Consider the following 17,869-nt stretch of genomic DNA (forward strand, 5'->3'; position numbering starts at 1 on the left):
ACTGCCTTATTTTTGGCACTCATTAATTTGAAAACCATCTGGGATAACTTTCCTCTTTCTGCTCTGTACAGAATAAACTTCCTCCTACTAAAGGTCTCTCCCATTCTCAACTCCCATCTCCCTCTTGCCTTTCATCTCATGATTCAGCTGCTTCTTCTCCATCATCCACTGACTCCGCTTCCCCTGCTGTTCATTCTAAAAAGGTATTCCTTAACAGGTTTCCATGTCGGGTTCATGTTGGCACTAAAAACTACGCAAGGTTGGCTTTGACTCATGAGACCTAGCTTTGCTCAGAGGCTGTAATTCTGTCTCTCTGTGTTCATGCTGCATTTCACTTGAATATGGTCTGAGCTTTTTAATTTGCATGGTAGCAAAAATAAGTAAGTGAAAGTAATTCATGGCCTACGGGGAATTACGCCAATTCCAGTTTCACTCTTTCTTTTGAAATATCAGAACTAAGGCTGCTTCTCTTGTTCAATATGATTTTTAATTTTTAAAAAATTAAAATGGAATCTTTAAAAATGTGGAACTAGGTCCTGAACTTTAAAAAGTCCTGCATCTTAAAAAGCAGAGACATCACCTTGCCGACAAAGGTCCGTATAGTTAAAGCTATGGTTTTCCCAGTAGTGATGTGTGGAAGTGAGAGCTGGACCATAAAGAAGGCTGATCGCCGAAGAATTGATGCTTTTGAATTATGGTGCTGGAGGAGACTCTTGAGAGTCCCATGGGCTGCAAGAAGATCAAACCTATCCATTCTGAAGGAAATCAGCCCTGAGTGCTCACTGGAAGGACAGATCCTGAAGCTGAGGCTCCAGTACTTTGGCCACCTCATGAGAAGAGAAGACTCCCTGGAAAATACCCTGATGTTGGGAAAGATGGAGGGCACAAGGAGAAGGGGACAACAGAGGATGAGATGGTTGGACAGTGTTCTCGAAGCTACCAACATGAGTTTGACCAAACTGCAGGAGGCAGTGGAAGACAGGAGTGCCTGGTGTGCTCTGGTCCATGGGGTCATGAAGAGTCGGGCACGACTAAATGACTAAACAACAACAACAACAAGGGTCCTGAACTATAGGGCTGACAAGTAGTATTTGCTTCCAGCCCCTACATTCAAACAGGATCTGCTATTGGTGGCTTAATGACATGTTTTTCAAAGCCCTGCATCCTGAGTTCACATGTTTTGGCTATTACCAAGACTCCCACACAGTTTTATTTTAATTTTCTAAGCAAACCTCCAATACCGCTTCATGAAACGGGCAAGAATGGCTTAAGAACCAAGTAAGAAATTGAAGGAGCTGCTTTGTACTTTGCAGAGTGTGAGGTACTGTAGCAGTTGGTTTATCAAATGTTTGTGGGAACTAAGCTAGCTTGGAATGCCTACTTCTTACTCCAAGGTGTTTGAAGTAACTAAACTTTGCACATGCTCAGAGGTGCTGTCTCCAACTTGTCCCAGAGCCTTGCCTTTAAATCCTAGTTTAAATTGCTTATTGTGGCAAAGTACCCGAATCCTTTTGTGTATTTGCTGGTTCCTTTGGAACCGTCCTGTAAAAACCACGTATTAGTGCTAAACCAAGACTTCTCGCTTATGAGATCTTTCACTTAAACTTGGAATTTTCTGAGGTTTTATCCGAAGTAAAGCTGCAATATCCTTAGGCTTGTAGACTGAATCATTACTATGGTCTTGCCACTCTTAAGAAGGGGCCCTATTTTTTATTTTTGGTCTGTTGCTTCTGTCAAATGCAACATTTTCGTTTGCATTCAAAAGTAGGCAGGCAGAAAGAACCCATGCAATTTAGGTTTGAAATGCTGCTCATGTTGTCCTAAAACCCAAAGCATCCACAAATGAACAGAAGGATAAATTGTTCACTTTTAAAGTAATCCATCTGTCACCTTGATTAAAATGGCTTGTAGTTGCTATTACTGGAAAGGCAAGGATCTGTGTAGAGAACCTCCTCTGAGCACAAGACCTTCCACTGATAATTATAAATCCTACTCGATGTCAATCTCTGAGCAGTGAGAGGTGTCAGTTTTCCCAGCATATATATTGGGTTAAGTTTCCTTGGAATGAGGGTGACTGGAGACTTAGTGTTTCTGTGACATAACGTTTTATTTACACGTTTGTATTGGCTGAGATGGAAAGATGGAAAGTTGACAAAATTGCCCACCCAACAGAGCAAGCTCCGCATAGCTTTGGATTCTTCTAGAGAGCAAGTCAGATTTCTGTCTCCCTCTGCCTCTTTCAGAAACTGTTCCACAACTTCCAGTGTGTTATCTCTTAGACACAAGCAACCTTGATGACATTTCCTCCAGACATTCATCCTTGTAGAAGGAGCTCTAGCTATTTTGTGTCTGTGGCAACATATCACCTGTGCTTGGCCATCTTTTTACTTATGCAAAGGCTTATTCTCTCAACAAATAGAATATGTCAGTCAGTGCTTGTCCACCCTGTTTGCCCTCTTTAACAGTCTCGTTTTAAAACCAGAGTCGCAGGGATGCCCCCCAAACCCCATTTAATCTAACCCTAAACCTTTTGCCTTATTATACAAGATTAATTCTTAGCAGTTTTATGAGTAAGCAAAGTATTTCCATGCTGTTTTGGCCAGTCAAGTTTCCCTTTGGGTGGTACCTGATGTGAGAACTTTGGAGAGCCGGATGAAAAACCTTACATGATAACCAATTGCCTTTCCCTTTACTCGTGTTTGCTTACTAGTTCTATTTTGCTCGTTTCCTGGAAACGTAACAACCAGCTTCCTTGGCTTCATTTTTCCCATTGCCTTCCCCATCTTATCTTGCCCAGTCCAATCTTCACACTTGACATAATCTCACGGGAATTTTGCCTGTTTTAAACAGACCAGAAACACAGTATCTTGTACCTAATTTGTATTGGGTTGAATCCAGAGAAAAGAGAAGCATGAGGAATGAGACTCCTAGGAGTTGGCTTCTCTGCCTCCTCTTCCCTCTGGCAGCCTCTACCACAGGGATCACCATGTTCTTTTCTTTTCTTTTCTTTTAAAAAATGCATACATACAGAGTATTTGTTAACTAGGGAAGTCAACATGTTATTTTTGTGGAAAGCTAGTTTGCCGATTTGTTTCTTGCCATTTCTCTTGGCTTATCCGTTCAGCTTTATCTAGCCTTTGTAAAGACTGCTTCTACGCAGACTAAAAACCAAGTTTTAGTTTTCACAGGCAGCAAATGAGGTCATGTTGCTCTACCAGCTGCCATCATGATAGATGACATTTCATGGGTGGGGCAGCTAATTGACATCAAAGGGTAGAAATCGACCTGTGTTGCCCATCCTTGTTTAATCGTGCATGTCTTTTAAATACTTGCTTAAGCATATTCAGAAAGATCTTGCCTTATATGACTTTCCTTGCAGATTTCATTCAGGATAATACTTTACAAGCTTCTTTTTTAAAGTATGGAAACATCTAGCAAATTTAAAAATATATAAGACATTTTTGAGAACACTAACTGCAATCGGAGATGGACATTATGACTACATTATTGGTTTTTATGACTTAATGTGCAGAAGGTAAAATAAGGCATGCAGAACATAATTGTGCCTAAACAACAATATCAAGCAAATTGGCTGGTATTTACATGTACCAATGGCAGTACTGGTCTTGCTATCTGTGGCAGGAAATGTGTGTATGTGTGCACATGCATGCATTTGGGTGAAATACATAATTATGTAATATTACTTCATACACATATATCCTGGTTTAGTCAGTCCAAATATGGGCTCTTGCAGCAGCTTACACAAAAGTAATATCCATGCAAATATTTGTGCTATGGATTAGATTCATATCCTGTGGTCTACAAATCACTAGGAATAGGAATAGGAATAATTTTATTGGCCAAGTACCAACATACTTGGAATTTTGCTTCGACTACATTGCGCAATGTAAATGTACCTTATACAAGTACTGTTCCATTCACAATACAATAGCACAATAAAAGAACCTTACCCATAACTCGCCTCCCCTTCTGCTCACAACTACAAATTTAACAATTTGATGGCACAAGGGGAAAAACTGTTCCTATGCCTAGCCGTTTTTGTGTATAGAGTCCTGTAGTAACATTCAGATGAAAGTAAGTCAAACAGATGATGTAAAAGATGTAAAAGATCTGCGACAATTCGCTCTGCTCTCTTTCTAGCTTGGATAGCATAAAGTGACTCTATTGAAGGCAAACTAGCACCAATTACCATTTCTGCAATTGTATAAGTGGTCTGTGAAGTCCATCCATGTGGTCCACACAACAGTGAGGAATTCATCTCTACTTGGCCTTACACCTAAATAAAATTTTATATCTATGGAGTTTGAGGTCAGATTATTGAACAAGCTAACAAGGTTCTGGCCATGATTTTCATATCATGGCCCTGGTTCTGACAAGGATGTCACTGTGAAAGAAAAGTTTGCTTCTTTTTGTTTATAGAAAGAATTAGGCAAGTCTGAAGTAGTCTACAGATACTGTACCTCCAGCATAATTACAACATTGGTTTGGTACTGAGAAAATCCCATTTTGTACATGGGCACGTGGCATTCAGAAGTCAGGTGCAATTAGAAGCTTTACTTATATCTTATTCACAAGAGAAATTAACAAAAGGGCAGATACAATAAAAATCCAAACTCAACAGTAATTGGCATACTATTGTCTGTTCTCTGTTCTCAAAAACCTTCTTTTGTTAATATTTATTTCTGTCAACAACATAGTATGTTTTGCGCCGTAATTATTACAAAGGAAAATGATCATCTGTGTATGATAAAGTAATCAAACAAGATTTTGCTGTTCCCTGGGCCATCCCTGCTGATTCATACAAGCCTGGATCTGTTTCTACAAGCTTTGATCGATTTCCATCAGTATTTGTGGAGAACTAATTGAAGACATTATCACATGCTAACAATTTTAGAACAGAATTTTTGCATTGCTAAACGAAAAGCATAGGCGGTGGGGCAGAAGTGGGGAGAATTGTGCTTTATAGTGCATGAATTTGCTCACAGCTCTTCTAGCTGCCTGTGTGCCTTTAAAAACTTCAAGCTCGCTTATCACTGCTTTGTTATGTGTCTTGACTGTCGTCTTGTTTCCTTTTTTGCTTAAACGGTATTCTCAAATTCTTTCTGTGCCTCCCATCTTTTCTCTCCCCTTTCTCCCTCCGCCTCTTTGCTGGATGGTAGATGACTGTAGGGAAAGTGTCACGTGGAATAGGGGCCGTGGCGGAAGTTCTTGTCAATCTGTACATGAATGATCACAGGCCCAGTCCATTGTCCAACACTTTGCAACCGGTAAGGTTAAACCCACAAATGCTTGAATTTGTGCCAAGTTTATTTCTTACATAACCCGCAGTGCATTTTAAGAGCGACATTTCCGGGCATGTCCTTATACCTTTTCACTTTGCCACATTGAGGATGTGTTATGGCGAAGATGCTCACGTTCATGCATTTATTGCTTGTAGCTTAAGCATAGCACAGGCTTTGATTAAGTGTAATAATAGCTATGCAGTTTATAAGGGGCCATGATTAATCTGGAGTGGCTTTTCAAGGAAAGTCTGGGACCTGAAGTGTGGGTGTGTGTTTAAACATGAGTTTTCTATGTCTGGGGAGGGAGACTGCTGCTCAGAACAAAAAAAGAACCAGTCCCACTGGTTGTGTTTAAGCCCATATGCACACATCCAGGGACTCACTCACTAGATGCCAGCTAGTATTCATAAATGCTACTATTGAAGCTTATGCATTTTTTCCCCTTCTTAAATTGTTGCATCAAACTTATTAGAACATTTTGTTGCATTCAGAGCGAATCTTTGGATGGAGGTGCAGCTGCTGCTTTCCCTTCTTCTCCTACCTCTCAAGCTTTGTCTTCTGCTCAAACCTGTCAGGTATCACAGAAAAGTACTGGTGCACATGGTGTGTCCTCAGCATAACAAGAAAAGCTATTGTGGGGTGGGTGGGTGAGTGAAATCCCATGTTGTACTGGGTGAGTGAGATCCCATGTTGTACTGGGATTCCACCTTCCTCTCCTCTCCACATCCTTGCACCCACATCAGTTCTGGATAATTCCCAACCTTCTGTTACAGATTTAGGAGGCATGGGGGTTGCAAGGGGAGGAGAGAAAGGGGAACCCCCCATTTGTGCAAACAGAGGTCAACTGCACAAGTAGGATTTCCTCTGTGTGTTGGCCTCGAAATCTATTCTGTTCATAGTCCATTTGTTTTCAAAGACCTTTTAAGCTATCAATCAGATGGATTCTGAGTTTATTTATTGTTAAAATTTCTCTTGTACGTTGCTGGTATTTAACCTGCTTCAACATACACAACAAACAAAATTCAGATAGAGATAAACAGTGTTCCAAAACAAGTAATTTGTGCAGTAAACCTCAATATTTATAAAAAGGCAACATTATTTTCACTGCTTAATCATAGGACAAAGAGCTACTTGGAAATTCAGTGACTTCGATCTGTCTATATTTTGCTGTGCCTTTTTTTCTCCCTTTCCCCCTTCTTTCTGTTTTCTTAAGTGTTCCCATAATAGATCACAGGTGCTATTTTATTAGGGGGCGGAAGCCATTGTGTATTCTAAAACATGTATGTGTTTATTCACTTAAATATATATGAATGGGTGGATCCAGATGTTGTGCATACATTTACAGAGAACCTAAGTGTGTGGTTGGGTGTGGATAACAATGTTCACATTTAGCATGGGTTATAATAAAATTGTGAAAACCGGCGTAAAACAGGGATGGAGAACTTGTGGCCCTCCCAGTGTTGATGAACTCAGTCCCAGCCAGCAAGGCCAATAGTCAGGGGTGATGGGAATTGAAGTCCAGCTGCATCTGGGTACATGTTCCCTATCCCTTCTATAAGACCAGCTCCTCACATTGGCTGCAGTCCAGCCCCACTAAGATCAATGGAGGTTTTGCTGGTGGAGAACACTCATTCTGTGTTGAAGTCATTAGAAAATTCCTGTGAGTCACGCCCATACTTACAAAGAAGTTTCAAAAGATTAGGAATGAATACATTAGATTGGCTTTCCCATGCTCTATATAGTGCAGCACCCCAAAAGCATTCCCCATGGATCCTGGAATGTGTCTGCCATGTTAGCACTATTTCCTTTAGGTGTTTGTTCCACACGGCGTTTGGAGTTTTCCTTGCATGTTAAGGGAGGCATGCACAACTTGTTGGCTGTCAAGTGAAACAAAGACCATCCAGCCGTGTATTGAGACCTGTTAGGTGCTTTCTACCCCTACTGTTTTTGCAATAAGGTTGCAATAAAAACTTAACCATGCTTGCACGGTGTGGTATTGCATATCCACAAAAGACCTGTTATCCAACTGTCTTTGGGCTGGTGCAAGTGCATCTGCCCTGCTCTCTTTTATAATCTATTGGGGTATTTAATCAAGCTGTTGCATGTATGCTGTACTGTACAAATCTTACAAATACTTGTTAATATTATTTGCAGGGTTCTTTGAAGAAAGTATTTCCGCAGTCAGTAGGTGGGAGCGACATTTGCTGTTTCTGTCAAAAAAGGGTGTATGTCATGGAGCGCCTGAGTGCAGAAGGCCGCTTTTTCCACCGAGAATGCTTCAGATGTGCCATATGTGCTACAACTCTCCGCCTAGCAACGTATGCCTTTGATGCAGAAGAAGGTAATTAAGAAGTGGAATACAATAGGATTTCTGCTGTATAATATGCAACTGGCATATGTCAGCCCTCTTCTTGCTCACGAATGCTAGAATCAACTGGATGGTGAAGGCAGTTCTCATCTGGAATTGAGAGGTGTCAAAAATCCGATGTTTTCCCAATTGGGTTTTTTTTTTTTTTTGCTGCCTTATTCTTACAGATCAGGGACCCAGGTGGCGCTGTGGTTAAACCACTGAGCCTAGGGCTTGCTGATCAGAAGGTCGGCGGTTCGAATCCCTGTGGCGGGGTGAGCTCCCGTTGCTTGGTCCCAGCTCCTGCCAACCTAGCAGTTTGAAAGCACGTCAAAATGCAAGTAGATAAATAGGAACCGCTACAGCAGGAAGGTAAACGGCGTTTCCGTGTGCTGCTCTGGTTTGCCAGAACCGGCTTTGTCATGCTGGCCACATGACCTGGAAGCTATACGCCGGCTCCCTCGGCCAATAATGCAAGATGAGCGCGCAACCCCAGAGTCGGTCACGACTGGACCTAATGGTCAGGGGTCCCTTTACCTTTACCTTTACCTATTCTTACAGATGACATCTAGTGTAAATGACATCCTTGATAGCCAGAAGCACAGAGATCTGGTTCACATGATTTCTTTCCCGACCCCCCTTCTGCCACCCTAGAAATAGGTAAGGAGCAATCCCATAAACCACGATGCTTCACTGTGAAAACTTTGCTACAGTGCAGAAAGAAAGCACTAAGGCTTAAATTTCAATTGAAGCAAAAATTCAGCCTGAATGCCTTATATAGCCGTGTTTTACAGATAACCAGGTTAAGTTGCAGAGCCTTCCTTGGTCATCCTCTGTTTATTGTGCGAGATAAAACTGACAGGGGAGTTAAGGAAATACGTTAATAGAAATTAAGCAGGTACAAGATGGAAAGCGCACTTTTCTTCAGAGCATATAAAGACATTCTCCCTGAAGCCCAAATCGAGAAAGATGCAGTAGGCTGTGTCGCCTTAAAGTGTATGCACAGCACCTGTGGGTTCTGTCGCTGTTCATTTCCAAATGGAATTAAGTGATTAGTAGAGAGAGAAAGCAAACAATGTCATTCCTCCTGTCCTTGTGTTTTCCAGGTAAATTTTACTGCAAGCTTCATTTTGCACAGTGTAAAACAAATAACAAGCACAGAAAAAGAAGAGTTATGGTAAAGAATCATGAAAAGGTATGTGTGGGGGTCCAGAGTTTGTGTAGTTCCACTGATCTGCCAAAGCCTGGCAGTGAGTGGACAAGGCAAGCTAAGAATTATAAATTCCATCTCTATGAAAGTGATAAGCATAAGTCATGCAGTTCAAGTGTATTGTGGAACCCAAGTGATCTGATACTTTTATGTACCAGACAGTCGCTTTGTAGAGGACACTATCCTGGAGGTGTGGGTGTATGATTTGTGGTAGCCCAAAGCTTGTTGCTTCATTTTTAAATTTATTTGCTTCTAGATATTCTGTCTAGTGCTGAAATTGTTATACAGTTATGGTACATTAAAGCATGCCCAAATTTACAGTTTGGCACACATTTTATGGGGGTAGATGCCATGGTTCATGTGGGAGGTGCTGCAGGAGGATGGCCAGTGGTCATTTTGGAAACTGGCTTCTGCAGACTTGTGTCAACCTGCGCACGATGTCTGCTCAACTCCCCCCCCTCCCATTCCAAACCATGTCTTCCATATAATCCAAGTGGAAATTGCTGTTATCAACTTCCATTGGAAAGCCATTTCTACTATGGGAACAATGTCCTCCTTAGTTTGCAGCAATGATATAATGTTAGCTACCTGCTAGGTTTCCATTTGTTTTCTAGCTGTTCCTTGAAAAAAAACTTCCTTACGTTTGGGGAGATGATGATGATGATGATGGTACAGTGTTAAGCTGAGTGTCTCTTTAAAGGAGGAAGCAAAACCGTGGCGGCAAGAAGAGCCCATGTCTGCAGATACCACCCCAGAAAATGCTTTCACTGCAGGTGGCAGCTCGGAAGACCGGTCCCCAGGTATCCTGCCTTCATTCTTTAGGAAAACGCTAAGCTGGCCTCTTAAGGTGACAAGGGATCTGCTTGACCTTCCAAGACGCCTCTCTAACTGGATGCATGGTTTCCTGCACGCTGCCAGACTTCATTTCAGGGACAATGCATACAACTATACCTACTTGTATGAACTCCTAAGTATCAGTATGCCTTTCTTTTTTGCGCTTCAGGAGTTACTTGGCCATATTTACCGGGAAGCGGAGCTGTCCTATGAGAACATGCTTGAACTGGTGAAAAAATTCTTCAGGGGTTAAAGTTCTTCTGAATCTTTTTTTTGGGGTCGTGCCTTTCAGATTTCCAAAACTAACAGCCTTCTCTGATTATATGTGTACGCACAAGCAAAGATATTTCAATTTAGTATGTGCTTTAAATGAGCCCAAAGCTCTACTTGATAACCATGGTGCAATTCTTTAGATCATTTCAAACTTCTTTTGGATCATGAAGGTCGGTGTCCAGAAACATTTCTAAACCATGGAAAATATATGAAGGATGGTTTTTATAGGTTAAAAAAAAATTGGTTCTATTTCCAGTTATGACCAGATATTCCTCTGGGTTTACATTTTATTATCCTTATTTTAAAGACTGTGAAAGACGGTCCTTTCAGACATTTCTAGGCCAACAGCAAAAGCTGTCTGTCTTTTTGAAAACTGAATATGGCACATACTTCATTTCCTCCCTTGCCCCTCTTGCTTTAACTCTGCTATGGGGCTGCGAGTTTGTTCACATGTGTAGATTTTTTTTAAGTGAAAAAAATATGTATTACTAGCCCATATATTTTCATTGACTTCTCTTTGTAAACACTGGGCATTTCCTGTTATTTTTATGAATAAATTCAAAGAGCAAATGTTAGACATTAGTTAATTACAATCAGTTTAGAGAAAAGTATAACACTTGCCTATATTTATTTCTCCAAATTGTGAGTACGTCATAGTATATACCATGCGATATGAATTATAGCTAATATTGATGAGGCATATCTTTTGTGTTAATAACCCCTCCCCCCCCAAATGCCCCTGACAATTTTAGATATGTTAGAATTATCAATATGTGAAATTAATACACATTTGAGAGATTCTGGTATCCACTTCATGATACACTTACAAAATGTTTTCAAGTGTTAGCAAGACCCAAAGAATTTAGGATGCAACTCTGGGAGATTTGAATGAGTACTGGGTGCCAATATGCACTCATAGTTATTCCCGTCAGTTCAAATAGTCAAATACTTTAAAGCCATACTTGACTAAAACAAGATTTGAATCTGTTTTGCCATTATGAAGTTTTACAGAAGATATATGTGGTATACACTTAAGCACATAACTACCTGGTACTTATGATCCAAGAACAATATATTTTTGCCAGGGTTTATTACAACTTGCCACTCTCAGGTCATTGTAGCACCATCGTAGACTGCATGTTTTGCATACAGAATGTCCTAGTTCAATCCTCTGGCATCTACAGCTAGGCTAAGAGAGACTTCTTCCTGAAACACTAGAGGGACATTATGTAGGCAATACTGAACCAGATAGGTCAATGATCTAACTTGGCAATAAACAACTTCCTATTGTTGACCTTTCTCTGTGTAACCCGCTGTGTTGTGATCTTACATCTTTGCTACTTCAGAGACAGGGTATGCTAAGAAATTAGTATTATTAACACTTTGCAACATTTATTTCTAAGTAGAGTTTAGCATGGCAAGTGTATACAATGAGGTTTCTGACACTCCTGTTTACCACTTGACAATATTTTGATGAGTTCGTTACTTCCTAGTGCAGTTTGATGCAGTGTGGGAAACTGCTGTAAAAAAAGAAACAAAGCTCCACTGCATGATTGCAAGGCCTTGTAGGTGGCTTGGCATCCTGCAGATAACAGCTGCTAGTTTTTTTATAATAAAAACAAACAACCAGCAACCATTTTGGTTTTCATTGACAGAAAGATAGATTGTCTTTCTGTAGATTATCAATTGCCTGAGTTTTATTCGCATTGGGGAATGACAAAAATGGATGAATACCTACTTGCCATTAAATATATACATTTGCCTTCATGAAAAGCCCCGGTTTTATACTTGCATAGAACCATGCATCACTTTAAATTTCATGCTTTCTTAAAAGAGCCACTTGGTACATTGTATTTGATGGGTTTGTTTGTTTTTTCTTCCTAATCTGCCATTCCATTTTACACCTCAATCCTAATCAGACTAACATGGAAGAAGGTCCCATTTGTGGAGTGAAACTTTTAAGGTTTAATACTAAGCACACTTAACTTGAAAGTACGTAAGCTCAGTTTAAAACGAATTGGGAAGTAAAGAAGTGCCGGGCTGCAGTCGTTCTTATTTATAGTGCAGTCCTTTACATGTCTATTTTGAAGTAAGCCTCGCTGAATTCAATGGGGCTTTTCTCCCAGGTAAGTGGTTATAGGATTGCACACTTAGCCTTTCATCCTTACTGCACTGCCATTAAGGATTTGTTTACAGGCAGGAATTTGTGTAGGCCTGATGGGTTAGGAAGGAAATGGTTGTATTTAATTATGTAACTTTAAAAGTGAGCTATTTGGCACACAGAGTAGCCACAGAAAGTCTCTCTAAAACTCACGTACATGCTGTTTTCCTGCTTGCGGCCACCCATTCCAATTCATTCACTGCTGTGTGCAGCACTTGGCATTTTGTGTCACCACAAACACTCAGGGAGAGAAAATGTCAAGATTTTCAGTTGTTTCCTATGCACCCAAGCATTTGTCAATCACCTTTACAGCAACATAAAGATGCAGAAGTAATTGGAAGCCCAAGTGCCTAGCACTTTCTGGTTTCATTACTTCTCAAGTGTCTGAGCAGTCTCTGAGCTAAAAGAAAATAGGGGGGGGGATTGCTTCAATCTGCAAATCGTAATACTTTTTGAAAAAGACAACTCTACCTGTTCTCTACCTGTTCAGTTGTGAGGTCACTAATATTCCTTAATGTTGATTAAAGTCTAGGTCAACCTTTAAGACCCCTTGACATCTATTCATGTAAGGCAGAATTCTTACTCTTACTCTTGAATTTATTACCCACCCTTCACCTACAGGTCCCAGAGTGGGTTACAACAATGTTAAAATTCAGAAGTAAAAACCTTTAAAATATTACATTCATGAGACTAGGGTGAGTTCTGAAAACACAGATCTCTGGTGTCCAAGGCCAGTGCAAAGAGGTGTGTGTTCAGTATATGGTGCCCTCCAGATGCTGTAGATTACATTGGCCATGTCCAACCATTGGCCATGCTGGGTTGGGGGGGTGTATGGGAGTTATAGTTCACAACAGGAACAGGAAAGTTACAGAGTACCAGGAAGAGGGCCTTCTCGGTAGTGGCGCTCACCCTGGGGAATGCCCTCCCATGAGATGTCAAGGAGATAAATAACTATAAAACATCTTAAGTTTTTAATGTTTGATGTTTTATTATGCTTTTATATTTGTTGGAAGCCTCCCAGAGTGGCTGGGGCAATCCAGGCAGGTGCACAGGGTAGAAATAATAAAATTATTATCTGGAGGGCACCACATAATCTACCCAAATGTAACTGTGCAGTTAATGAAAATTAATGGGTTAAAAAAATGCCTTATACACCCTGAGAATACAGTGGAACCTCAGTTTACGCACGCCTCCATTTACAAACACCGCAGACCCGGAAGTGTTTACATCCGGGTTCCGCAGTGCTAGGATGCACAGAAGCGATCTGCACAGCTCGCGCATGCGCAGAAGCGCTCTATCGGCACTTCGCACAAGCGCAGAAGCGTGCCTTCGGCGAGCAAACGCCTCTGCAGAACGGATTGCGTTCGCAAACCGTGGTACCACTGTGGTGTTGTAGTAGGAACTGTAACATATGGTGTTTCTTGATTTTCAGTGTAATGGGTTGCTGTAAAGAGCAGAAAGGGTTGAGAGTTAAACCTAAGATTAGCAACATCTCAAGCAAATCAGATTTTGACAAGAGTGTACCATATTAACTGCTTAGTTATGCACACAGTAACTTGTACTAGTGTTTTAAAACTATCAATGAACTTGGAAGGGGTCTCACATTGGTGGCAGACAATTCTGCCTTATTTATCCATTCACTTTTGATCATAAAAAAACTTGATCAAAATTTCTGTGTCATGCACTTCACCACTTCAGGAGGCCACAGTTTTCTTGATGCAGTGTTTGGCATCGTGATGATCACATGTCCATCCAAACCCATGTGGTGTTTGATCACTTTAGTGCTTCTGAGTCAGCTGCATATTAATCTAGAAGCAATGCAGCTTTGAAGATGGGTTTGGAAAACAAAGGGGGGCTCCATATGTGGTCAATGTGTGTCCAAAGTCTTGCTCAGATAAATTGAGTCATGTTTACTTTATGTCAATGTGATGGTTCAGAGTCACACTCATTTTCAAATAGAGATTTGAAATAACAATGGGTCTTCTGTAACTGCTATATATCTGATACTTGAAATGTAGCTGATAATGGTTGTTAAATATTCTTCTTTTTATCAATGAAGGCAGGCAATTTCATTTCGCCATACTTTTCTCTACTTTGCAGTGTCAGATTGTGTCTAGCTATCTTTTCTTTCAAAGGCTTTATTGTTAGCTAGTTTTGACTATCTTCTTTCCCAATCTCTTACCTTGTCTAGTTCATTTCAACATTCCAGTGCTACATCCTCTCATTGGCTGAACCATTTCTGCTGTAAGATGATTGTACTGTTTTGCTATCATTTTTCGAGTGTTGTGACTAATCCCTAATATTTTCTGCCAATGTTACGAAGGCCATTTGAAGTAGTTTGTGTGCTAACTAAAAGAGAAGGTTCTGCATTATCATTTAACCTGCCTTGTAGTTGACAATTTGAAAAAAACCCATATGGTTTACTTTTATCCCTTTCCCCATAATTTCTATCATCTATCTGCATGTATGTTGGGTGGTTGTTGTTGTTTTTTTTAAAAAAAATCATAAATGGACTCATGAATAGGTTTTATTAAAGCTATTTTCTATTTGCAGTAGAAAAAGAGTGTGCAAGGAAGGGTTTGTGTCTGCTTGGATCTCACTAAACTAGGACCTCCCTACAGGGAGCCTCCCCCCATCATCCTGACCAGCACTTCGCCCAGCAAGAGTGGCAGCAGTGGGTCAGGGGAAGGAAATGAGGATGGGAGCGGAGTGGAGGAGGCACAGCTCAGCGATGTATCAGAGCCCCTGCACCACTCCAGCCAACAAGTAGGAGAGGGAGCACAGCCGCGCCCGAATTGAGGCGCGCGCCCATACGCAAGGTTAGAGGGCGGCGTTTCAGGGTGCCCAAGCTATTATGCTGGCCCCGGAGCAGAAGGGCGCCATTGCCGGATTTTGCGAGTGACAAGGAAGTCATGTTTTCCGCTATCTCTGCACTGTAAATACTATCCACAATAAAACCGTTAAAGACAGAACGGACTTTGGCGTGTTTACTCATGAGTAGCCGCAACAATCCCCGGACACTATAGTTCTAACTATAGTAAATACTAGAAGAGAATAGTAAATTATATTCTAGCTTTACAGACTACTTTTAAAGGCTCAGAACCAAAAGTAATTTAGATGTGCGTAGGTATTAAATGTATTCATTTGATAAGCAAGTAAGACATTTCAGAGTCCGAAGTGTTTCAATACAAAACCTTAAAGTGTGAATCCTTAATTGTTTCTAACATCAAACTGCAAATGCAAGGTTACCTGTAATATCTGTAAGCCACCTTGAGTCCCATCATGGAAGAAGGCAGGGTATAAATAAATCTAATACAGTAGTATCTCGCAAGATGAATTTAATTCATTCCACGAGTCAATTCGTTTTGCGAAAAATTCATTTTGCAAATCGCAGTTTCCCATAGGAATGCATTGAAATTTCTTTTTTGCCCATAGGAACGCATTAATTAAATTTCAATGCATTCCTATGGGAAACCGCGATTTGCAAGACAAATTTTTCGCAAAACGAATTCGTCTTGCGAGTCACCATCAGATCACAAGACATATTCATCTTGCGAAAAATTCGTCTTGCAGGGCATTCGTCTTGCGAGGTACCACTGTAGTAAGAAGAATGTTGCTGTATTACCAGGATAATATGTGTTATGCTGGTGCATCTGTTGAAATATACCATTCAAACCACTTGCATGCTAATGTAGTACCAGGCGGTGACCATTTTGTGTGGGGGTTCAATTCCTGGCCCCCACACATGTAAGCAGAGCCCCCATAATGTCATGCCCCCATAATGCCTCCCCATTTTGCCCCCATTCTTCCCTCTTCCAGGTCCAAAAGGACCTGTGTGTTGGCAATTGGGCATCATTTGGACGTGCCTGAAATGGCGGCCACATGTATGTATTTTTCTTAGGTTGCACCCATGCCATTGACTCTGCTGCCTGGTTAAACTTCTGTGATTAACCAAGAGTAGCACATGATTAGCCAAGAGTAGCTTTGCAAATTGCAAGAACTTAACCAGTCATGTCTTAGACATGCTAAGAATTTGGCCAAGCAAGATAATGCAGGATTGTACTGGCTGCTAAAACTCCTCTGTTAAGAAAGGAGATGGAGGAAAACTTTCACTCTTCATTGACCTCACTGACTTGCTTATAGCAAAGGCAGTGCCCAGCCATCAGTTGTCTTGAGGTGAGATAGTTCTGCCAGAGAAGCTCCACCCAATTCCAGATCTACACATGATAAATTTGTTGTTGTGTTGTCATTAGCACCTATGGGACAATGCCTGTGACATCATTCTCAGAGCACCAACACCCTGTGAGAAAGGGTGACTATTTAGACACTTGAGCATGTAGCCATTTTAAAAGAATGAAAAAAAAGCAGGGTTAGCCATTTCTGACAATAATTTGCTGATACTCCAATATTTTCTCAAAATACTACGTTCTTCCTCTCTCCTATGCTGAACCATACAATTCTTTTGAGTTTTTCTAAGAAAGGGCATTTTTTCCCTTATGGGAAAGCTTTCTCTTGCATAATCATATTACTATTGCAGGAAAGCAACTAGTACAGCAGGACTAAGGGAGATGCTTCTCCTGTTCAGAAAAAAAAATGATATATCTAGTACTTAAGTAATAGATTTTGTATTTAAACTATCCAAAGCACTGGAAAAATATTCACTTAGAGAACTGATGGATCTTGTTTTCTAAATTTCACTTCTCACCACCACCCAAATGAAAGGTTGTGAAAGAGTATCTACATTTCTTAACAGCATGATTCTTGTTTGCTGTGACTAACTTAAACTCCCTGCATGTTTCATCAGTGGGATTTCTGATGGCAAAGTCTCCATCTCTGTTTCTTGCTATACTTTATTCTTTTTTTCTGTTGCAGAGCCTTCATTTCTTAAACAATGCCAATGAGGATTCTGTCCCTCTTCTACTCATTTCAAACTTTTGATTTATTTTTTTTGCCTCTGAAACTTAACTGAACATTTTTATTAGGGTGTTTTCTTTTTTTCTAAAATAAATAAATAAAACTATCACATGGAAATTTGTATTTTGCACATGGTGAATGTTTAACTTTTTAGACTGGTTGTAAACAAATAAATGTAGTTCTCTCTAAACATGATTGTTTCCTTTCTTCCTTTGAAAACAAACTCTGCTCTGACGAGGCACCGTTTCAAACTCTGCCGCTGTTTGGGTTCTCATATGATGGAAATCATGCTCTACTTTGTATTTTCCTACTTTATGGTTCAGGGGTTTGAGACACCTGGCACCCTCTAGATGTTTTTGGACTCAAATCTCTCCATCTCACCCAGCCAGCAAGACCAGCGGTTGTGGTTGATGGGAGTTGGGAGTTCAACATCCATGCAGTAGCTCAAGGCATTTAAAATGTTGCTGAATGATAACATTTTAGAATGTGGCTCACAAACCTAGAAGCTGCAAACATTCATTAAGGAAGAAACATGCTCACTTGCCTTTTGCAGCTAATCCTCTGGGTCTTGAGAACATCTTTATCGCTGCATTTTCATTTTGTTCTGTGGAAGCACATCTCTCTCTCTCTCTCTCTCTCTCTCTCTCTCTCTCTCTCTCTCTCTCTCTCTCTCTGGGGTGAAATAATATTTCAAATGATGCCATTTTAATCTGTTTGGAAACAAACCTACAGTGCTCATTGTGAACCCAAGATAGAGAGAACTTGATTAGTCTTAGCCGTGGTTACGGTGAGTACTGATGTAATGCTAAACTGTGGTTACGGACAGT

General features: G+C 40.6%; 1 protein-coding gene and 1 long non-coding RNA gene across 2 annotated transcripts in view; both read left to right on the forward strand.

Moving 5' to 3' along the window:
- Nucleotides 1–17,869, forward strand: part of MICAL2 (microtubule associated monooxygenase, calponin and LIM domain containing 2) — a 147,776-nt gene that overhangs the window by 75,359 nt on the left and 54,548 nt on the right. The window contains exons 20-25 of the mRNA XM_088667510.1: nucleotides 72–203; nucleotides 5,181–5,288; nucleotides 5,795–5,878; nucleotides 7,458–7,644; nucleotides 8,757–8,845; nucleotides 9,561–9,660. Coding sequence (XP_088523636.1) covers nucleotides 72–203; nucleotides 5,181–5,288; nucleotides 5,795–5,878; nucleotides 7,458–7,644; nucleotides 8,757–8,845; nucleotides 9,561–9,660 — 700 coding nt within the window. The remainder of the gene's footprint in view (nucleotides 1–71; nucleotides 204–5,180; nucleotides 5,289–5,794; nucleotides 5,879–7,457; nucleotides 7,645–8,756; nucleotides 8,846–9,560; nucleotides 9,661–17,869) is intronic.
- Nucleotides 11,077–17,232, forward strand: LOC148687618 (uncharacterized). Its single transcript, XR_015949450.1, has 2 exons — nucleotides 11,077–14,372; nucleotides 17,001–17,232. It is a non-coding gene; the product is annotated as an uncharacterized LOC148687618 (long non-coding RNA).

This window comes from Zootoca vivipara, chromosome 1 (assembly GCF_965207765.1).
Source record: "Zootoca vivipara chromosome 1, rZooViv2.hap1.1, whole genome shotgun sequence".
NCBI classification, from domain to species: Eukaryota; Metazoa; Chordata; class Lepidosauria; order Squamata; family Lacertidae; genus Zootoca; species Zootoca vivipara.